The sequence below is a fragment of the Ochlerotatus camptorhynchus genome, unplaced genomic scaffold, assembly GCF_037179485.1.
Source record: "Ochlerotatus camptorhynchus isolate MF236.1 unplaced genomic scaffold, CSIRO-AGI_Acam_v1.1 ptg000574l, whole genome shotgun sequence".
NCBI classification, from domain to species: domain Eukaryota; kingdom Metazoa; phylum Arthropoda; class Insecta; order Diptera; family Culicidae; genus Ochlerotatus; species Ochlerotatus camptorhynchus.
This window is the reverse complement of record NW_027041055.1, coordinates 1,182,276-1,206,460: the sequence shown is the minus strand read 5'-3', so window position 1 is coordinate 1,206,460 and position 24,185 is coordinate 1,182,276. Positions and strand designations below refer to the sequence as shown.

Here is a 24,185-nt window from a genome sequence, read left to right as displayed (position 1 = left end):
AAAACGAGTTCGCATCCAAATAAACTCAAATTTAAGGAGAATGATCAGAAGCTGATTTAGAATCAATTGAGCCTGGAGGAGCAAAATCAATATATTGAACCATTTTATGAGTATACTCGTAGACTGTGTAAAATGTTCCTCTATTCAAGTTATAATCAATCAGATATTTAAGGAGACCTGCGTTATTTTGTTCAACCTAAATGCTTCTATGATCGGTTTTCTAAATGTGTACCCAAACCAAACGGTGATGCTAAATTTATGAAAAACCTATCACGAATTACGATGCTTTGTTACGCGACAACCTGAACGTAATCTAACCTAATTTAGGCCACAAAAAATCCCACAGTGGCGGATACCAACTACACTCGTGCAGCACCACACAAAGTAATAGCATCAAATATTTACTACCCCCATCAAGTGGGTATCGAACGCAAACGTACCAGTTGTTGCTTGTACTGTTGTGATATTCTGTTCACTCGAACAGCTGGTCTCAAGACAAAATCTTCGCCTTCCAAGGTCGTCACTCCGTCCTACGTCTCTGTTTCTTCTCTTGCCACTAAATCTGCGTCGAAATTCTCGCTTCAACCATCCACAAGATGCACTGGGCCGAAAAATTGTTGCAGTAAAACGGCAGCAGCCTACGGGGCTCTTCTCCAATCTATTTCATTCGTTTTGCACAGTGTTGGGAGGTAGATGGGTGGTTGTTTCCACGGAAAGGCACAACTTTTTCTCTCTCCCGGATGGTTGTAATTAAAACAAAACAATAATCACACCCCCGACTCGAGGGGTTTATTATGTTTGGACGCCGCAATCGTTTTACAACTTTTGATTAGATTTTTATGCTCGTATATTTTTCAACTTTTCCGCGCGGGGACCCGTTTTGCGACGTGCAATAATGCACGACTTCCAAACGGGGTAACGGGTTTTCCACTTTGAACGCGCGCGACGCTATTGAGTCTATGATCCGTCGACGAGGTGACCGCTCGCTACCAATGCTGTAAGCTGACTGAGAAAAGCCAACCGAACCCGTTCGCGTGGAACTAGACGCGATCAGGCTTCAGAGATCTACAAAACTATAAACCAACGAGAGTCTGATCCTCGCTTTACTGGTTATGCTGGCAAAACAAAACTTACAGCATATTTACGCGTCCAGCACGAAACCTGCTCGTACAAAAGCAAAATGATGCACATGGCCTCTCTCATGGTTAATGCTTCATTGAGAATTCGCTCAACCGCCTACGGTGTGCGTGGAGTCACGCTGGCGGCAGTGGTGGCAACGATGGGTTCGTTATTGGTCGGCTGATGATTACTGCAAGCACGTAGTATAAGTGCCTACAACATCTCTGCAGCAAACTGCACTGTTGTGTTTCCGCTGCTGTTTCTGCTGCTGTTGCTGCCGTAAGAGGCATCATGGGAGCACGCAGCGATCTTGACATTGGTTCGTGACACAAGGTTTCTTGCTTGTTCGTAGCAGACGAGCTGTGAACGAGCTGTGAATACGATTCTTTGGGTTTTGTCACCGTCCCTGTAGAAGTTTGAGCTACTATGACGACCATTGCAACATCGTCATCAAACGACGTGCGACAAAACAAAAACTGTATCACAAGTGCTTCATTCACTGCTGATAAACAGTCTGTTATTTTGTATTGACGATCAAAGCATACGGTCGTCAAAACAAAAATATCATGTCGCTACCGTTTTCGTCTTCTTTGGTACAAACAACGTAAATATTTACCTTTTTTGACAAAACTCAGGTAATCATGACGTTTGATTATTGAAAACAATATGAATGAAGAAAAGAGGCCAACTGCTGTCATGATTACCTGAGATTTGTCAAATAATGTAAATATTTACATCGATTGTATCGAAGAATAGGACACTCATCTGCTGAATTTTATAATAGTGATGCAGCGCATAAAGTCCTAACTAGATCGATTTGCCATGGCCCACCGTTTTTTACCATAACTTTTTTGTTAGAATTTTCCATTTTTTTGAATATTGTACAAAATTGTAAAAGCTCTACAAATGATGTTTCAATCGATGTTCATAAAAAAGTTACTTTTTTCTGAGTGTATACCCCCATTAAGCAAAAATTGCCACCACTTAAATAAAGTACTTCAAAATTGAAGAAACTATCTAGTAGACATCAAAATGCCACACTCAATAGTTTCGTCGCAAATGACCATGTTCCACTTTTTTTTTGATTTCGTCCCACTGTGCGGCCATGTAATAGCGAATTCGTTTATTATTCAGTTCCAACCTGGATCGGGTATCAAGATTGGGTCTGCTTTTGTTCTGACAAACGTCAGTTTGATCGTTTTTTTTAAACCTACCTCAGGTTGAGGTTCGGACTGACAAAAAGTTCGGTTTCGCATGTTAACTCCCGATCATAAACGAATTTGCTATAAGATCTTTTCGGGCTATTTTCAACAAAAATTTCGATGGAAGAAACTATTAAGGTCTGTTTCCACAATAATTTGGACACATCAAAACTTAAGTAAAACACAAATTTCGCATTATATTTCAATTGTACACGCAAACCAAAAATCTATTACAATGAATGTTAGTTCCGTTTCCTATCATCCTCTGTTCATGAACATCGCAATGAAAATTATAAATTGACCATGCAGGCGATGTAATGGTTTTTTGTCTTTTTTTATTTCGTGTTCTATCTACGCTTTCGACTATACCAGTAAGCTTGTAGAACGACGCACATTGTAGAACATTGTAGAACGACGCACACACTTGCCTCGAATCTCTCCAGCAGAAAAAGCATACGAAGTCGAGTATGCGAGAAAATGAGCGCTTCATGTTTGCTTTTAGCTTATCCATATTCAGAAGCATGGATAGAGCAGTGGAGAAAGCTCAGGTCTGATATTCTCAACGTTCGTGGTTCGAGTCCAGTCAGCAATCTGATTTCTATTTTTTCGACATAACTAATTTACCTCACTAATACACTCTACATTTTTCGGTCTCCAATTTTCTTGCATTGGACCGCAGCTAGGTATATCGCATCCTCGGTTCATGCGGTCTCCACTAACATCCTCTGATGATGAATCCCACATAATTGTAAGAGAATCTTACATCCCCCGGTTGGGTGTAGTTGTTAATTTAGATTCATGGGATATGATTTTAAAATTCACGAAGTCAAAACATAGCTACTCGGTATTTGCATATAATTTTCAAACTTTGCGCTTCACTCCACATTAGGGTTTGTACAGACTTTTCAGATACCGTGGTGGCCGTCTTTGTCCAAATTGGTTGGAAGTGTTTGATATCTTTGATTCCTTGTTTCTTTCCAGAAAGCTTCCACTTCATCAGGGCTCAATATCTCTCGATTGGACGTAGCTCTGGGCAATTTTGCGGATATGCGGTTTTTGGTACAATATTCACTTGATTTGCTTCGTACCGGTCCATCACAATTTCAGCATAATGGTTATGATGCCAAATCGGGCCAGAACAAAGGGTTTTCTTTGTGGCTTTTGATGAAGGATAGCAATCGCTTCTGGCAAATCTCCTTTTTGATTGTGCCTGTAGTGACGAAAGATTTACTCTTTCGGTCACACGTGCAAATTGTTTGCCGAATAAGGATTTTTTTGGGAAATTTCGATGCCTGAAATATTTAGCTGTAGTATTTTTGGCCATAGCAGAATAGAAAGCCAGTCCTGGATGCTGCTTGAAATCCTCCAGGACATAAGTTTCATCGTCCATAATAACGCATGAAAACTTCGTCAAGTATTCGCAGTACAAACGATGAGCCCATGATTTTTTTATTGGGTATCAAGCTGGGCTGCGCTACAAATAAAGTAATTAATAAAAAAAAAAAACTGGGCTGCGTGACAGCTTAGTTTTCAAGACTTGACCCATTTGAATAAATTTTGCCTCTATCTTTGATAATACGATGGAAGGACTAGCCTATGCTGGCAGCTTGAACACTGGATTCCGTGTGTAAAGATAGTTTTGGAAAAAATGCTGTGACGTGTGCGCGTAGATACATCCGCGTAGTAAACCGATTGAATAAGCAAATCCGTTTCGAACGAAATATCTAAATTATGTAAATTACGAAAACCGCGCGAATTCCGAAAGCCGTGCGAGACAACCGAATCGAGAGAAAAAGGCTTATTATCATTTAAAGAGTGCCACCAAAATAAATGTGATAGCCTATGTTGACAAGTTGATTAATTTTGATTTCCTCCCTAGATATTATACTTATTTTACTACTGAGCTTTGTATCAAATTAGTTAACTTAACGGACGTATCAATCATTTCAAGATTTCGCAACCGTGCCGAAAAAATGTATACTACATTAGCTCAAAAGCGTTAGACAAGCTTCACCGAATTGCGTATCGCTTCTGCGTAAGCTCCGTAGACGTAGGTGCGTTGAATCCGACAGCCGCCGAAGGTTTAATCTGCACCAACATCGCTCAAGGAACGACCTTGAGTGAGTAAAACCGTTTATAGCTAAACATCTAAATTACGTAAGATACGAAAATCGCGCGAATTGCGAATGCCGCCCAAGACAACCGTAGAGAAAAAACAGCTTATTATCACTTAAAGAGTGCCACCAAAATAAATGTGATAGCCTATATTAGAAAGTTGATTAATTTTGGTTTCCTCTCTAGATATTCTATTTATTTTACTATTGAGCTTTGTTTCAATTTAATTATTTTACGGCACGTATCAATCATTTCAAAATTTCGCGACCGCACTGAACAAATTCTAAACTACATAAGCTAAAACAAAACTTTTGGCAAGCTCTACCGTATTGCGAATCACTTCTGCGTAAGCTCCGTAGACGTAGGCGCTTGATTCCGACAGCCGCGAAAAGTTAAACATGCATCAATACCAAATAAGGAAAGATCGATTTTACAGTCACGTAGGGTTTAGTTCATAGATTAACATTGACTGCTGTTTACAAATGTAAGTACTTGAACACAAAGAAATAAGTTAACTCAAATGCTTTAACCGCATAGTTCGCGTATTGAGAGAATAATATAGTAATCGAGTACAATAAACTCATGGGAAAACAGTACATACAAAAGATTAAAAGTTATTAATTGTCACATACCTCTGATTTTACTTATTTCCTAAACTATTCCTCTCCTTGTTAATCTGCTTAATGCTATTTGTCTCCTTTCGTTTTCTCATAAATAGGAAGATTTATTCTACAACTTTAAAGGTTAGTTGCCTCGCTAAGCGGACCCTCCGCATCCTAATTCTTTTGTTAATATACTTAATGTTATTAGACTTTCTGAAATTTCTTATTTAAGTTCATTTGATGATTATGATATATCATTAGTCTAATTTAATAAATAATTGAAATCTCTAATTCACCTAATCAATCATAACACATGTTTTATTAAGTACCTGCACATGTACCTGTAATCTAAAATTAAACGTGTTTAAAGTACTTTTGACTTTGACCTATACCTATTATTATATCCTTAGTTCGACCCAGGTCACTCCTTCAAGTGACTAAAATGCTGCATTTTGAAGTTAGTTTCCTAGCTGATTTTTAAATTATATAGGGTATATGCTCCAACTATGCTCACACCCTTCCACTATGTCGTACCACAAAAATACGTATGGATATGTCACAATAGAAGCACGCCACAGTGGAATTTCCAAGCCATAGTTCAAACACTTATCCCAAATCAAAATGAAGCACGTATAAGTTTAGTTACAATACCATGTACAAAAATTGTGTATAACATTCTTCCCTGAGTTACACCTCAATTAAAACAACAATGAAAGCTTGTCACGCAAGTAGAAGGAGCACTGTTGGGCACTTTCTGCAATATTTCAATAATATAATTCCCTTACAAAGACAACCCCAAATAAATCTATCTGTGTAAAAATAAATAAAATAAGAGTAATTTGCGGAAAAACCCGCCAGTATCGCATCCAACGTCAGTGCCTCAAATAAAGGAGTAACAAGTGTGAAACTATCACTGCTAGACTAGATCTTTGGTTTTCTCATGCAGTGGTTCATGAGAGAGGGGAAGCTTAGTAATCCCCATCGCCTGCCCATGGCGCCATTCTATCGCGGCATGAGCCAGCAACGCCGGCCATAAACCTACCGTCTCCAACGCTCCACTATAAAGCATGAAATTAAGCCCGCCCACCAGCAACAAGGTACAAAACCTAGCCAAGGGGAGGGACAAACGACGAGCCTGTGATTTTGCTGTCAAATTCTATTTGCCATTGCGATTTGGAACTGTTTTTACTTTACTTCAGCCCCAAACCCTGTTTTGATTTTTGGACAAAACCAGGTGACATTCCTATTTTACGAGCCACCGTTCGAACAGAGAGATTCGGGTTTTCCTCTTGACCTTTCGGTTCATGACAAGATCCGCACGTCCAATTTTATTTCCTCTCGACCATCAAATGATTTGAGCACATCATGAACAGTGGAATTAGGTAAATCTAATACTTTTGCAAGTTGCCGTATTGACAAGTTAGGATTTGCATTACGTCCGTACAAAATCCGCTCGCGCAAGTGTTTTTTATTCGTCGCCATCTTGAACACTGAACATGGAATGTAAACACCAATCATACATACTTAGAAATATCTAATCTTACACGTGACGGAATCCATCTTTGACGTAAAAAATAAGACGTAAACAAACATGTCATGTAAAATTAAGTGCTCCGAGACAGAAAAGCTCGAAAGTACGTCTGATTGAGCTGAATTTCGCGTCTATTATGACTCAGTTTTATGTCAAAATTGACGCTCGTATATGTCAGTCTCAGATCACCTAAATTTACATCATTTTTTCTAAGTGAGTAGTCTATATCATCAATGACTCCAAGCTATACCTCAGCGAAAATTTTCACTCTTACGTGCAATATTTCAAAAGTTACAGTGATTTGAAGGTGTCCAGATTAATTTGGGTGTAGGCGAACCAGCCCAAGGCTGAAAGCCTCCCTAATAAAGTTAAATAATAATAATTAATTTGGATACAGACCTTATCTAGCAACTAATACAATAAACACAGACGTTTTTTAGCCGAACGAGAATCGATTAATGTAGATAGGCCCATATGCATTGATCGGGTTGAAATTTTAGAAAAAAAATACAACAAGACTCCACTTCGCGGAGGTGAAAAAAATAAAACCGAGTACTAACGCTTTTTGATATGTAATTGCCAAAAAACCATCTCGATACTTCAACTATTATTTTTAGGCGAAATGTCTTTTATTGAAGATCAAAATTCGACTCTCTTGGTTGCCAGGTGCTGAAGCCCTTGGCACTCGATTTCCATCGCCTATTAATCATAAATTGGAAATCAGAACACTTTGGGGATTAGAATAGAAGGATTATAATAATGCTATTAATAATAAAGTGGTGATGAGTACTTGACACTGATGAAGTCTGCAAGTAGTTGTCAAAAGATAAGCAATTATAATTCCGAAAGAAATAAATCAAAACACTCAAAAAGCTCTTCATAAAGGGATTCCGTTAAGAAATTCTACAAAATTAAAATATTAATAATAAAGAGTTCCCACATGAACAATGTCCAAACGAAGTATTAAATAACATGAAAAGATTCGCCATGATAGTCTTTAGATCCTGGAAGGACGAGTGGACTTTTGTAAGAAATAGTACCCGCACACAAGTGGTCTTCGTTTGATCTTGCATGTTCCATTTCAACTCCGGTGCACAAAACTCATCCAAAAACACTTTGCTTGAAGTCGTTGTTAAAGTTGGTTTTCTATCACTCGATGAAATTATAAGAGGGAAGTGCATGAAAGCGATTTCACGGTGGCATCAAGAATGACCGTGGGTGGATGATAACGTATGAACGAAACTTGAAATCACGATGACATCAACGCCACCACTACTACTGACGGCAGCTTCAAGAACCAATGGCCGTACCAGAGGTTTGGTTTTCGTCAATCAGAATCGAGAAATGTTGCACGTCAGTTGTCACGTGATATTGATAAATAATGCAACACTGCTTTCGATACCATAAAAATAGTGGAACTAGAGCTGTAATGGTAAATTTAAATCTGGTTACCCACTGACTTTGCATAGGTGCTCCTGGCTCACCACAAATCCATGCGCCGCCTTTAAGAAACGCCCATAATTGCAATCTAATTTAATTTAATTTGTTTTTCTTCATCGGACTTAACGTGTCTAAATGAAGCCTGATGGGGAAAAGCCTAGAAAAAGCGTAAAAACCCCATATCTTTTCGAATAACATGAATCACAATAATACAATACAATTACAACGAACATTAATCAAGTCTATAACATAAAAAAAAGTTATCCTTCTATGGCATAGAGTTATCCGTGAATCAGGTAGAAGTCCTCGTTCTTCTCAGGAGTCTGTGTTGAATACGGTGACGAAAGGTTTCCGCTGCATAGTTAAAGTCGAAAAACTCGTAAAACTCGTTGAAACGCCCAGACATGAACCGTATTGGGTCATGCAAGCTGTAGTTTGCAGCACGAGGTCCAAGATGCAGGAAACTCCTCGACCGAAGAACTTGTTCGGTTGCGTAGATTTCGAATTCAGCCAAAATTCCTGGAGAGTCGATATCACCAATAAGTACTTTCGCTGCGAACACGGCCTGACTAATCGTCCGCCTATGTTCTAGTGTTTCAAGACCCAGGAGTTGACAACGATCTTCGTACGGCGGAAGGTTCACAGGGTCATTCCAAGGAAGGTGACGAAAGGCATACCGAACAAATTTCCTTTAAACAGATTCAATCCTCGCTATCCAAACTGCTTGATACGGGCACCATACTACCGAGTTGAATTCCAAGATCGATCGCACTAGAGAGCAGTATAGAGCATTTAGACAGGCACGATCGCGAAACTTGTCAGCGATCTTCAAAAACAAACCCGAGTTGCCTGTTAGCTTTCGCAACGATGCCCGAGTAATGAAGCTTGAATGTTAAGGTGCAGTTCAGCGTGATTCCTAGGTCACGAACATTGTCCACACGTAGCAGAAGTTGGTGATTTATCGTATAGTTGAATGCCACTGGTTTCAGCTTGCGAAGAAATGAGATAATATTACATTTTTGTACATTCAACGTGAGATAGTTTCTTGAGCACCACTCTTCGAAAGTAACGATTAGGTGCTGAAGCCGCAAGCAATCGGCGAAGCTACGAAAATCACATAGATCTTCACATCATCCGCGGAGAACGATCGGCAACCAGTTGGGAGGATCAATCCGGTCTCATTCATGATTTCGAAAACTTTAGAGCAGGCACTGAGTGATGTGATCCCTCGGTAATTTTCGACGTTTCTCTTGTCTCCTTTCTAGTAGATCGGGAACAAGAATGACGATTTCCAACGCGTAGGGAACTCCCCCTGCTGTAATGAAATATTGAACAGCTTCGAAAGCGGTGTTGTAAGCTCTGAACAGCATCGAGGGGGTCCCGTCAGGGCCAGCAGCATTAGAAAATTTCAGCTTCTTGATGGCGGATTGGATGAGGTCTACTGTAACCGAGGTAATCGAAAAATTGAAGCATCACTGGGAGTGTCCCTCACCGCTTCAGCAACTTGGGACATCGAAGCCGTAGTGTCATTGAAAATGCTTTTGAAATGTTCTGCCAGAAGATTACATTTCTCAAGGAAATTGCTGGCGATTCTATCACCCAGGTGAATTTCGACTGGTAGCCCCTCCTCGTTTTGTTTGGTATTTACGAATGACCAGAACTGCTTTGGATTAAGCCGTAAATTAGCCTACATACGCCTTGTGTAGCTCTTGTAGAGAATACGGTTATATGTGCGATATTCGTTGCTCGCTGTTGAAAATAATCGTTTGGTGAATGGGTTACGAGTACGACAATATTTACGGAGGGCCTTCGATCTCAGACGCTTCAAATTCCGTAGTCGTGCATTGGACCATGTGAGTTTGGTAGAGGGTCTCCTCAATGGGACAGAATCAGTTATTGCCCGGTCAACGACCTCAGCGAAGTAGTTGACGGCTTCATCAATAGATGAACACGTGTCAAGGAACTGCCAATCTGCCTGGGCAAGCGAGTGACTCAGCGCGACGAAATCTGCTCTACGAAAGTCGAGCTCATGTACATCAACAGGGGGGTTATCGTAGCAAACAGGAACAGATAGGTTGATGGAAACTTCCAACGCAGGATCATTGGTGTCGATGCCAATCAAAGGCTCTGGGGCTTCTAGAATAGAATATTCCAGTCCTGCAGCTTCGTTCGCCAGAACGAGATCAAGCAGCCGAGAGTTGCTATTAAGTATCGAGTTGATTTGTGTAAGCCATGCAGGTTGAAACCATCAAGGAGAGCACAGCAGGATGCGGGCATGTTCGAGCGAAGAACATCATTGCTAGGAAGATCGTTTGCAGGAACGTTCCATGAGAGCCCAGACTAATTGTAGTCACCAAATACCAGAGCTAGGTCGTTTTGTTCTAGTCGAGAGAACACGGTACCAATCGAACTGATGTGGTTTGCAATGCTGCTCGAATCAGATTTCCGGTCTGGAGGTAGATACATAGCGCCAATACTTATTGATCTACGCGGCGTCGTTATTTTGACCCACAGCTGCTCTAGAGAAGTGCAAACTGGAGCAAGATCGATGCAGGAGCTTAGGCGTTTGGATACCGCAATCAAGACGCCTCCCCCACGCGAAGAAAGTACACACAAAAATAGAGTACGGATAAAATTTCCAAATTCAGAAATTACCAAAATTGTTTGAACAGTTCTGCGATTGGTCATGAAATAAAAGCTCTGAAATCACAAAAAAACCATCAATTCGCTGAAGTAATCCATTACTCCCAAATATGGCATTATGGATCCCAAGTAATCGTTTTTTCCTTTATTTGGCTACATACAGCTGAACAAGGCTTATACGCGTGTTTGCATGTTCTGATGAGGCCGTATGAGGCAGGAAGGGCCACTTATTTACCTTATTGGTTACCTGTGATGTGCCCCAATTATAGATTCAGATAAAATATGTACAAAATTTTAAAAACATAACCAAGTTATCCTGGTAGCTCAATGCGATCGCCAATGATTTCGAATGAAGACGATAGATTCTGGCTCAAGTCAGAATCCAACTACATTCCTGGGGTCGCTCGGAACATGTCCGGATATGGCCAATAATGGTATGGATACTCAATTGCACGATGCATTTTTGTTTGCTGGTAAATAAAACAAAAGTAAACGGAAACAAAGTAAGCAGAGGACGGGGTAAGATGGCCACCCTTAGTTAAAAGCACAATTTAACCAAATCTATGCAAAATTTCAGAATAAAAATTTTTTAATATCGATCTATAGAGTATTTCCTTTTTCTTTAACTTGACGATTTATCATGAAACAAAAACTGTCTAAGACTCTAGGTAATGCACGAATAAATTCGTGGTGAGTTATATCCCGTTCACACTACAACCTATATTGTGATGTATAGCCTATCTAGGCGCTGTCGAAAATATTAAATCCTACCTAGGATTCCTTTGGAAGCTAATCAACTTAAGATTCAGATTCCTTTTGAATCACAGTTCTCTTGAAATTTAAATCTGAATTCCTTGGCAGTTCTTGTCAGCTTTGATTTGAAACGCTTGTCAGAATTTACTTGGAGTTGTGGAGTTTTGGATATTTTAAATATCCCTTGAATTATCTTTGTGAACTTCTCAGAGATTCTTTGGAATTCTCGTGTACATCCCCTTTGAATTCTCTTGAGCATTATTATGTAATTCTACTCACACGTTTAAATTAACAATCAATCCTCACAAAGTATTTGAATTTCTATTGAGAACTACTTCCTAGTCTCCTCGGAATTCCTTAAGAATACTTTTCAGGATTCCCTTGAAGTTCTATTCGGAATTCGGAACTAGCCTACGGCTAAAAATCACAAAAATAAAGAAAAAAAAAAAATCTATTCGGAATAACATTTGAATTATGCGAATTCTGATCGAAATTATATTGTAATTCGTTGGAGGCGAACCAGCCCAAGGCTGAAAGCCTCCCTAATAAAGATAAATTAATTAATTAATATTGTAATTTTTTCCGGTAATTACATCCGAGTTCAAGACAGATCCCAAAGTTTTTTTTTCAGGTTCAAGGTTTCTAAATGAACTTCATACTGCAATTTTCCATTTTCCAAAATTCAATCTTGTTACCCAGTTACAGTTTTTGGGTTGTCAAGACTTTAGGCCGAAATAAATTAGGCCGAAGTACGATAGGCCGGAGTACGTCAGGCCAAATGGGTCATTATGAAGGCCGAAGTTATAATCCATTTAATAGCTAAGCAGCTCTTTCGAAGGACATTGTTCTTTTCATTTTTAGTGCTGAGACTACATTTTCATGGATCACTTTTTTATAACATCAGCAGTTTTTCTTTTTTTTTAACATCAGTAGTTCTTCCGACAATCTGGGGGGAGATGAATTGGTTCACAATGTTCTCACTACGCAGCACTAGCATAGAGGTAACTCTAAGACTAGTAGATCCCGAAGAAACGTTCTCAACTTTTTGGCTCAGCTCTGGTACTATCTTCGGTCCCAAGCTAATCGATTCACCCCTCGAAACATAGGAAAATCCACTAACCCACCCCTCATTTTATCTATCAAACTTTCATAGCGAATCAAAACAAACATTGTGTAGTACTAGAATTTCGACTAGAATAGGGCACGTTAATCGATTTGCTTGGGACCAATAGGCTAGTCAAGTAGTGAACCAATTTAAAATCGATAGTTTCGTATTGGTTGTTGGCACTAGTGCGTATAAAAATTGCCTGTATAGGCTACAGTGTTTCCAATTAAAAAATAAAAAAAAAATGTATGGAAAATACGGTTTGAACTAAAACAAGAATATGAGTGTATATCTCGAGATTCCATAATCCAGGCCTTCCAGATGACATACAGATTGTTTTATTGGTAAACAAACTTTTTGAATGCAAAACAGATAAGTTCAATTTTTTTTCACTGCGTGGCGCTCGAGTGTATATAAATATTCTTTACTTGACAGTATGGGGATGATGAGTGGAGGCCGCAAAAATGTGTCCAATGTAATGTTGGGTTTCAAGACAGTGATTTCCTGTATCCAAAAACGTTTCAAATAACTTACAATATGGGTATCGTCAGAACGGGTTATCCTCAGAATGTTTACGTGTACATTAACGGCACGTAGTGAAAACATTTTGAACTTATATGTCTATAATCGGGAAAGCCGTAGACATTCGAACAAGTGCTGTGATTTGTCATTGTCACTGAAAGATTTAGCCAATATAAAAATCTGCACATGTTCCTGACTGACAGCATTGTTACTGACATTTGCCTTGACGATGACTGATAGCTCAAATGAATGACCAAAGCGAAATTTTGAATATCGCAGTATATTGTCGATATTTTGTAGCACTGATTCAAACAACTTTACTGAAGACGACAACTTCCTAGATGATCAGGCTCTCGAGATAACACATACTGGTGCCGAGACAATTGGCCGATAGATGATATTAATAATTGGGATTATTGGTCCAAACGATTTTCGCGAAACCGTCATTTATGCAACCATCATAAAATTAAAATCAATCAATTAAATAAATGAGTTTCAAACATATATTCTACTATGTAATAATTCGCTGCAATGCATTCTGATTACATAAAGGCAGTTTATCCATTGCCTTATCACCATGTGAGCACATTTGCTACGCCATCAATTTTCCCCCAATTTTCACAATGAATAACATAGTGCCGATAAACAAAAGCTTTCCAACGCCACCCCATGACAACAAACACCCATCGTACACATGTTAAAGTGAGATTAAATTCAAACTGGATCATAATTCATTAACCCAATAGCCTTCCACTGTCCGCCTTCGGTAGCCGTATATGCAAATGTGTCCATTTACAGTTGATATACATCATGCATGTTTATACAAATGGCAGCAATGACTAACGGGTCAAGTGCAGTGACAAATGGGCAACGTACATTTTGCCTCGCAGACACGCTGCTGATGGCGAATTAATCTCGTTCTATTGACACCATTTTACAGAGTGCGTTTCTGACATTATGAAAATAAATTGTTTTATACTTCCATGGATTGGACGGCACGCTGATCCTTTAATTATCACATTGAAAAATGAGCTCATAGGCATAATAAAACTATTAGTTATAAGCTGCAGAAGCAAGTGGTCGATGTTTCAAAGTTAATTACCCATAAACTTCCGAAATCCTTTTACTGTGCAGGATCTATCCATCTGAAGCGACATGGTGTGGTGGCTAACTTATTCAACACTTTTCTGTCACCATCATGTGCCTTCGAAGCTCGCACAAAAAGAGACAAACAGACGGGATACGCCTAGAAGTTTTTACGAGGTGCTAATCCGTTTGCATACTCGTCGGGCGAGAATGGCTCCATTCGTATAGTCACCACGCTTCATCGAGCGCCGCTGAGGCAAAAAGGCACCGAACAACGAACGTCGGAATAATAAGAACTCAAACCTAATCAACCGTATCACGACGCGTCGTGCCCATTACTAACGACTCTATAGTGTAGGCTGGGCCCGAGTCGTGTAATAAAATACGATGATAGCATCTTCCATCTCGTGGTTTATGGGTCAAGACTCGTTTATACAAATAATATATGCCCTCGTCTACTTACATGATGTAGTAGTAGCTGTCCCGGTCGGCCGCTTTGTGCTGTTTCATGGTCCGGTTCTGGTGGGTTTCCAAGCTGGAAAAGTCCCCGCTGATCGACCGTTGCCGCTCGCCCGGCAGGTTCAACCCGGCATTGTGTGATCCAGCACTGCCAGATGAACGGGTGGCACTCGCCGTGGAATTTGTCTTCGAGGAAGCCAGCGTCGATACCTGACCGAACAGATTACGCAGATTGTCCATTATAGCGATGTCTGAAATGGGAGAAATTCAAATGTTGAAAGCTATGAGTGACGAAATTGGAAAAGTTCTTGACATCTTAATTGGCATACAGGCCAACGACTGAGACATTAAATAGCATTTGATCATGTATCGGCGTGCGAACTATATCGATGACGCAATCTGCAACGCACCAAAACTATAAACATATAGAACATGCAGCAGCAGCAACCAATCACTTATTTGCATTCAAAATGCATCTGACTGGTCCAGTTTGTTGGAACTGTTCCAACTACTGCATCAAACTGCAAATTGATAAAGTTCTGCTGCTGCACACGGAGCTAAAACCGTCGTACACATAACCACCCGTAAAGCAGGAGATGTACTCTGCCGGTTTTAGGACGATTTATGTTGAGTATAGAAATGCGGCAATTGCTCATATAGGTACGCATGTATATAGCATATTGACTGAGTTCGAGTCAGGCTGTTAGTGTTTCCATCTTCGCCTTACTCTGCAGAGTCAAAATGCAAACTTAAATGCAAATCGAAAGTATAATTGAAAATGCGGCACATTGGCTCCAGAAATGGGTGCAGTATTGTCCCAGTTTACGCGAACGAATGCGCTTTCCATCCATCATTCTTGTTTTATCAATGGAAAAGTGCACGATCTGAATCTATAACACACTCTGAAAGAACTAATTTCACACGTGACGGAATCCATCTTTAACCTTAAAGATGAGACGTAAACAAGCATGTCATGTACAATTAAGTGCTCCGAGACTGAAAAGTTCGTTACTATACGAAAAGTACGTTAGTAGCCGAACTTGGCGTCTGTTATGACTCAATTTTAGTCAAAACTTGATGCTCAGTCTCAGAGCACCTAAATTTACTTGAATTTATCTAAGTGTGCAGCCTTAATTAATTTTTAAAGCATTTGGAAAATTGGTCTGGTTTGTTTTAGAATAATTTAGAGTTAAGTGATGATGCAAAGGGGAATTGAAGTTATAATTATTTCGTGTTTTGAACTGCATTTGTTATTTCCTTTCGCCAAGTACAGTGGATTGCAACCCATAGTTTAAGAAACGCTGATTGCAGACAGGTCCGACATTGTTTTAGGTGTTCTTAAGATAAATGGCCGAAATATTTCATGCACCCTAACAATTTTCAATATTTGGGAGTGTTATTATGAGCCTTTGTTCATATTGACTGCAGATTCCGATTCCAGATATTTTGTTAATGGATTTATCAATTATTTTCAAATTCATAAATTACAATAAATGGAGTAATATATTTTTTTCCTTTATTTGAGAGATTTTTAGCCATAGGCTAGTTCATCTCTAGGAGTAATATATATTCGCCTTAAAAAAATAGTTTATAAGTTGATAATCCTACAACTCGATGGTCCCTTCAATATCGAGTTATGACAAGTTGACTGTATGCACTCTAGCGCGTGGAATAGATCTAAAATAATCTCCTCACGATACGAAAAGCTTTGATTATCTGAACAACTTTGCCGAAGACAGCTACTTTCTAATTGGCCGGAATCCCAAGCTTAGCATATATTCTCCCCTGACATGAGGAATCGTCAGTGACGACAGTTGATGATGATGATCGGAGATTATCGCTATTGGATTTGATCATCATGTGTAACAAAAATGATAATTGCATTATCGTTTTCGGAACTGTCCGTTGTGATTCTTTGGTTAGTATTGCGAACTCTGTCGATTTATTTTTTCAAGTGAGCAAGAAAACATCTTGAAAATCTATCGAAGCTTCAAATTGTTTTGCTGAAACAGCTCACGAAATCGTATATACATGCTGTCAAATGAACTATTGGCTCCTCCTTCTCTGCTCCACAAATAACGTAGACATGGTTTTGGGAGTGCACCTGCCCATAAAGCTCACATGACTCTTATAAAGTTTGATTAAATTCTTGTTTCAGCAATTCGTAACACCCAGTTTTGGCATTATTATAAATCTATATACATAAAAATGAATTTCTGTCTGTCTGTCTGTCTGACCCTTATAGACTCGGAAACTACAGAACCGATTGGCGTGAAAATTTGTATACAGGGGTTTTTGGGGCGGTGGAAGGTTCTTATGATGGTTCGAGACCCCTCCCCCTTCTGTAAGGAGGGGCTCCCATACAAATGAAACAGAAATTTCTGCATAACTCGAGAACTAATCAAGCAAATGGAACCAAATTAGGCATGTGGGGGCGAGTGTAGGGATATAAGGAGATAATCATAGGGGGTAGCCCCTTAGATAATAGGAGGGGGGGCTACGTACAATATAACATGCTTTTTGTTTTAAATCGGCGCATAAACTCAAGCTAATATTGAATCCCGAGCAAGACCGGGCACACTCAGCTAGTATCAAATAAAAACACTTATTCGAGCATCACGTTCGATGATTTACATTATCCGCCTACTAAGGTTGATGTTTCGACAGTTTCATAATAATAATTATTAATTTGTTTTCAGTAGGTGGCAATACCTTTACTTGTGGTTCAAGCAGTAACCATCCACATGACTTCTGAGCTCTTTTGAATGTTTGGCTCCCGTTAAAAGAACTCGGCTCCCAGATGACAAGCATTTTGAGTTAGTTCGCAGTACTTAGGTTAGTACTGGTCATGAGTGTAACAAAAATTGTCATTTGCACCACCTAGATGCCGCATTAATTTAGAAAAAAAAACCTATCTTCATATCTAAAAAATAGCTATACACTAAAGTCTTTTTTGCACGGTTTTTTTTTACATGGTTTTTCGCGATTTACACGGTACGTTTTTAACGATTTCTCGACAACGATACAACCTATCGACTTGATTCCAATCACATTATCCGCTTCAAGCTATAGGTAATCGAATTGCATAATTTAAAAAAAAATCACAATTTTTGGTAAAAATTAAAAATACAGAAATTTTTAAAATATGTCTATATGGACCATACCATGCTATTATTACAAATGGCATCAAAATCCGATTTTTTTTAAACATTTAAGCATTTGAAAAATCAAAATCTCGTAGGTTTTTTTACACGTTACATACCCCCGTGTAAAAAAAGACCTGAGTGTATATCCATTGGACTACATAGGACCCTTGGGGCAAGACAGCTTTCGATCATGAGTACAATCGGAGTTAATTTTGAGTTACTCTGAGTAACTCGCATTACTCAACAACATTTACACATAGCAACCTGGTTGTTGTGTTGAATCCGATGCTGTCAAGCACACATAATTCAGTGACAACATTTCAAAGGGGCGTAATTGCATTTGTAAATTTGTAATACGTATTTCAACATTTTAAGCGGTGCCCTTAAAAACTAAAGCTTAACCGAGAAGATATTTCGGTAATGGATAGGCAATTGTACTTTCGTATAACGGGTGTTCAATAAAAAATGAGAATTTTTTCAGTCATATAGCCAGTAAAAAAAATTCAACATATTCAGTATTTTTTATTAAAAACGTCGATGAATATTGGAGAAGGGGCCCTGGTCAGCCGCGCGATGCAACTTAGTCGCGATGCTCTCACAAGAGCGCTGGGTGGCACTGAAATCTTTCTCATTTTTTATTGAATACCCGTTAGCACGCTACGAAACAGTAGCAGCCACATAAGGGGCGATACATTTATTATGTCACGCTAAATTGAGGAAAAATTAACCCCCCCCCTTCCCTCTTTCGTGACGTTTTTCCTATACCTAATGCATTGTTTGTCGCAAAATCATAAGAGACCACCCCCCCCCCCCACCCCCCTCCAGAGCGTGACATGGACAATTCCAAGAAGGATTCAGGACAGTCCCAGAGGGATTTTGGACAGTCGAAAAAAGGATTTATGATAATCTCCCTTCCGAACTAGCCTAGGGGTTATTCCAGATAATTATCAAAAATGATTTCATACACTCTCAATACGGCTTCCGGACAATATCAGAGGGGACTTCGGGCAAACCCAACAGTGATTCTGGACAGTCACTAGGACGATTCAAGTAAAAATTGAGGGGTAATCTCAGGGAGGTCTACAGTCATCCCAAATGGAGGATTTTGAACAATTCTAAGTACATAGCATGACAAAAAAGAGATGAAGGGATTCCTGCATCCCTTCGACGATCGCTCATGTAAGTGTCGGAATAGAATCAACTATGAAAACTAATCAATTGTGATCTGGGATGAACAGCTACATAAAAGACCGCATTTGTCAATGTTCCATTTGTGCTAAATGTGGGTCCTCACAACAACACCAGGCGATGAAAATTTAACCAGTTTCTGATCACAATTTTCAACTGTCTTTTTCTAAGAGTATCAGGGGAAACAACGGAATTTTCTAGTGACAGTTGACCATTACTCTGACTTTTTCTAGCAAAATATTCTCGAAGATTTATATCGATCTTCCATTATGGAAGCTTGTAAATTTAATTTTGCTGGTCACACCTCAATTATAAATAATTAGTAATGTGGAGTTTCCTCATACCAGAAACTAATTTCACAGAACAAGAAGCCTCTTACATCGATTTTGAGAGGTTGAGTATTAATTTTCATGAGCTAAAATAATCTTCTCATAATATTAGGTCAAAGTCCAACTTCTTTGGTCTTGAAATCACACCACCACATCACGAAAAACTTCGAAGATCGTCAATCCCTAGAAAGCAAAATAAATTTCAATCCTAATTGAAAATATTTAATATTTAAAATATATTTTATTAAACATTCTGTCAGACGGTGGTTGTTTCCAGAGCTTCTTATGATGAAAAATACGAGACTACTTTGTTGATTTTTGAGTGAATATGGGCAAGTCAAATTTACTCGCAGTAAATATTTTTACTCTGAGTACAGCTGTCTTGCCCCTTCATAGGACCCCTTTCCTTTTTAAGTTAATTACGACGGAATTAACCTTTGCAAATATCAGATATCATGTTATCAGCATAACTTTATGAATGAAATGGTTATACCAAAGAAGAATACAAATATTATACAGTCGGAAGAAAAAAACTTTCTATTTTAGTGTCCTTTTTCACGGACGCCCCGAATACCCCCCCCCCCCCTTTGCAAGTTTTGTGTGTGCTTATGCTGCCCCTTCGGTAGATTCGACATCTTGTACTGTCTTATCGAAGCAATCACACCAAAAGTCGGAGATGTCCGTTGTGTTGCTATTTTTCCACCTATGAAAGTGCAGTGTTTGAAACGATGAGTGAAGATCGTCTATAGAAGTTAATGCTTACTCGGCATGATACCTATAACCGATTAAAAATAATTCTCGATGAACATTTCAAATGGTCCTATCTGCTTTGATCGATTCTCTTCATCGACTTTCTCTTTCGTTAATAACTTAGCTGCAAAACCTTTCCCTGTTGTATTTGACGTTTTGGACGCTAGATAAGAACGTCCTTTTTCAAACTATGTGGTAGAATTAGCGCGAAATCTGTTTGCATAGCAGTGGTTATGAAAAGAGAAAGTCGATGAAGAGAATCGATCAAAGCAGATAGGACCATTTGAAATGTTCATCGAGAATTGATTGTTTGGTTCGTTAATAGATTAATCGATTATTCGAATAAAAATCGGACACCACTAGATGAATGTGAAACGTTATTTTGACATCCTCAAATATAAGGGCCGTTCATAAATAATGAAACAATTTTAAAGGGACCGAGGCTAATCATAAATGACGTCCCCACAGTAACTGAAAAAACACGAGTGTTGATCGGTTGTTTTTTTTTTATTTGTTTTCCGTCGCTCTTGTTTTCCGTACTGAGTACCAATGCTGTCGACGCCAGGAAGGCAACTCCCACACCTGGACCATAGAGGTAACTCTAAGACCAGAAGGTCCCGAAGAAACGTGCTCAACTTTTTGGTTCAGCTCTGGTACTCTTGTCGGTCCCAAGCTAATCGATGCACCCCTCGAAACATAGGAAAATCAACTAACCCCTCATTTTATGTGTCAAACTTTCATAGCGAATCAATACAAACATAGTGTATTTTTGTTTATTATTTGTTTATTTGTTCTTCGTCTTCGACAGTGTCGTACAGACTAGTTTAACTTATGCTATGTTTTTAATCCTATTTTTAAAACAATTTTTGGACACATTAAAATCAAACAAATCACTAACATTGTTGAAAGCTCTGAGGCAAGAACTGAGCGGGTTGTTATGACCATAACATGTTCTATGTGCGGGAACTGCGATAAGTGCTGAGTACCGCAGCTGACGCTGTGGAACGTTCAGTGATACTTGCAGGAGAAGATCCGAACAGTCGACGTTATTCTGGACGATATCGAATATAACCAGCCGCTGCAATTTCAGCCGTCTTGCCGATAGCAGTTCCAGATCAATTAGTTGACATCGTTCTGGATATGCAGGTAGATGGACAGGATCATTCCACGGTAGGTGCCGAAGAGCAAAGCGAATGAATGATTTCTGCACACGTTCGATGCGGATCACCTGAGATGTATGGTACGGTGCCCAAATGGGAGCAGCATATTCCAGGATACTTCGCACTAAAGCACAGAACAAGGCTTTTAATGTGTGCACGTCGGTGAATTGAGATGCATTGCGGCGAATGAACCCAAGAACGGAGAAGGCTTTGGCAGTAACGGTGGATATATGTTCGTTGAATCGAAGCTTACAATCCATGATAACTCCTAAATCACGGATAGACTGCACACGTTCCAGCGGAGCAGTGTCAATATTGTAAAGATGATTGATGGGAATCCAACAACGGCTAAAAGTGATCACCTTGCACTTATTGATGTTCACGCACATTCCATTTTCCTTGCACCATCGTGAAAGGGCATCGATGTCAATCTGCAGAGCAACACAGTCCAAAACAGACTTGATGACTCTGAAGATTTTGAGGTCGTCGGCAAAAAACAACTTTCCAGAAGATATTTGCAGGCACAAGTCATTGATGAAGAGCACAAAGATCAATGGACCTAACACACTCCCTTGTGGAACTCCAGATGGAATGTAGAAGGTCCTGGATCGTGCTGAGTTCACCTGGACGAATGCTTTCCTACCAGTCAGGTAAGACATTAGCCAGTCGGCTATCCAATCGGGAAAACCCATATGTCTCAGCTTTTCCACGGCATAGCTATGCGGAACAGTATCAAATGCTTTCGAAAAATCAATGTATACAGAGTCCACTTGATTCCGGCTTTCAATCTCACGAAACAAAACGTTGGTGTAGCATAATAAGTTGGTTGGTTAGTGTAGTACTGAAATTTATACTAGAATGGGGCACGTTAGTCGATTTGCGTGGGCCCAATAGGCTAGTCAAGTGGTGAGCCAATTTAAAATCGTTAGTTTCGTATTGATTGTTGCCTGGACCCTACCTATCGACCGATCAAACTCATGGACCGGGACGTGATCAGAGGCCTTTTGGGGTCAGCGGCAATCACACAAAATTTGAGTTCATTATACATCAACGAATACGCGTTTGTTGATATTCACCAGTGTTTGATTATCCACCCCAAAATTATCAAAATCAGAAGCGATCTTCAAAAGCAAAATAATCAAATCAATGTTGGGTAAAAATATTATTTTGAATATTGTCGACCAAATCAGCCTAAATACTCGATATAATCATTCAAGGGTCCAATGGTGAAGAAGAAGCATGCAATTTCTTCGCGATGCATTTCGCATCCATCTTCGAACCAGTGTCATCGTCCGACTCTGAGGCCGAACTGGCTGCGTCAAATGTCGTGCTGGATGCATTTGATTTGGACACGTTCGAAATTGCATCTGCAATGATCATCGGTGCTTCAAAAAAGTTGAAGAATTCATTTGCTCCTGGCCCGGATGGTATCCCTCCTGCTGTTTTCCGTCGCTGCGCATGCGCAGTAGCTAAGCCGCTAGCCTTCATTTTCAACCGTTCGTTTGAGCTAGGTGAATTTCCCTACGTGTTTCCTGTGCACAAAAGTGGTGACGGACGAGATGTTAAAAACTACCGTGGGATAAGCACGCATCTAAGCTTCTCGAGATTATCGGCACTGATCAAATACTATTTACGCGCTACAAAAAACCACATTTCGTCAGATCAACATGGATTTATTCCCGGTAGGTCTGTTTCTACTAACTTGCTGGATCTAACTACTACCTGTTTTTCGTCTATGGAAGATAAAGCGCAAGTTAACGTAACCTATACGGACCTAAAGGCGGCTTTTGACAAAATTGATCTTAAAGTGTTGCTCTGCAAGCTATCGCGATTGGGAGCCTCAAATCGATTGGTGTCGTGGTTGTCATCGTACTTGACTGGCAGAACGCTGTACGTTAAACACGGATCTTATGTTTCATCGCCATTTGCTAGCACGGCCGGTGTCCCGCAAGGAAGTAATTTGGGACCGTTATTGTTTGTGTTATTCTTCAATGATGCTGCATCTACCCTTGGCCACAAGTGCAAGCTCGTATATGCTGATGATCTGAAAATCTATGTGGTGGTACGCTGCATCAAGGACTGTTTTCACCTGCAAATTTTGCTCAACATGTTCGTTCAGTGGTGCCGCTCAAACAAGCTTGTCATCAGCGTCGCGAAATGACCTTCTATCGCTCCAAAGATCCGTTAATTTATGAATACCACATCGATGATACTGTTCTTAGCAGAGTGGATCAAGTGACGGATCTTGGTGTCGTATTGGACTCGAGGCTTTCCTTTCATTCCCATTATGCATCGATTATTTCCAAGGCTAATCGTCAACTTGGCTTCATCTCTAAGATTGCCAAGGATTTCACGGATCCACACTGTCTAAAAGCATTGTATTCTTCACTCGTAAGGCCGATCCTAGAAAATGCTTCAGTTGTATGGGCTCCAAACGACGTATGATGGAATCTAAGAATCGAGCGTGTGCAAAAAAAAAATTCATACGACTTGCGCTCAAATACCTACCGTGGCGTGATCCTTTGAACCTTCCAGCATATGCCGATAGATGCCGTCTGCTTGACCTCGAAATGCTTGATCGAAGACGTAAGCTACAACAGGCTACGTTTATAGCTAAATTACTCAACGGTGACGTCGATTGCTCTCATCTTCTGTCACTGCTTGATTTCCGTGCTTCAGGTAGGATGTTGCAATCCCTGATGCAACCGAGCTTTCATCGTACTCTCTATGGCTACAACCAGCTTATTTGTGCAATGGTTCGTATGTTTGTATCCGTCGAGTCCGCTTTTGATTTTGATATGTCTACACCTCAATTTGTGAATAGAGCTAGAAGACTGAACCTTATACGACTAATACGACACGTTCTTCAGCGCTATATTTGTGTAAAATGAAAATAATCATTCTGCATTTGATCCTCAAAGTCATTCCCACCAAGATGAAGACGAATATTAATATTGACAACAACACAGACGATAATGAACATCCAGCCACGAATGAAGAAAAACAAATGTTGACTTCGATACTCATCAGGTTGC

At 39.7% G+C, this 24,185-nt stretch overlaps 1 protein-coding gene across 1 annotated transcript in view; it reads right to left on the bottom strand.

The window, feature by feature from the left end:
- Positions 1 to 24,185, bottom strand: part of LOC135713624 (uncharacterized) — a 54,071-nt gene that overhangs the window by 18,032 nt on the left and 11,854 nt on the right. Inside the window, exon 2 of the mRNA XM_065236766.1 lies at positions 14,582 to 14,828. Coding sequence (XP_065092838.1) covers positions 14,582 to 14,817 — 236 coding nt within the window. The 5' untranslated portion in view covers positions 14,818 to 14,828. The remainder of the gene's footprint in view (positions 1 to 14,581; positions 14,829 to 24,185) is intronic.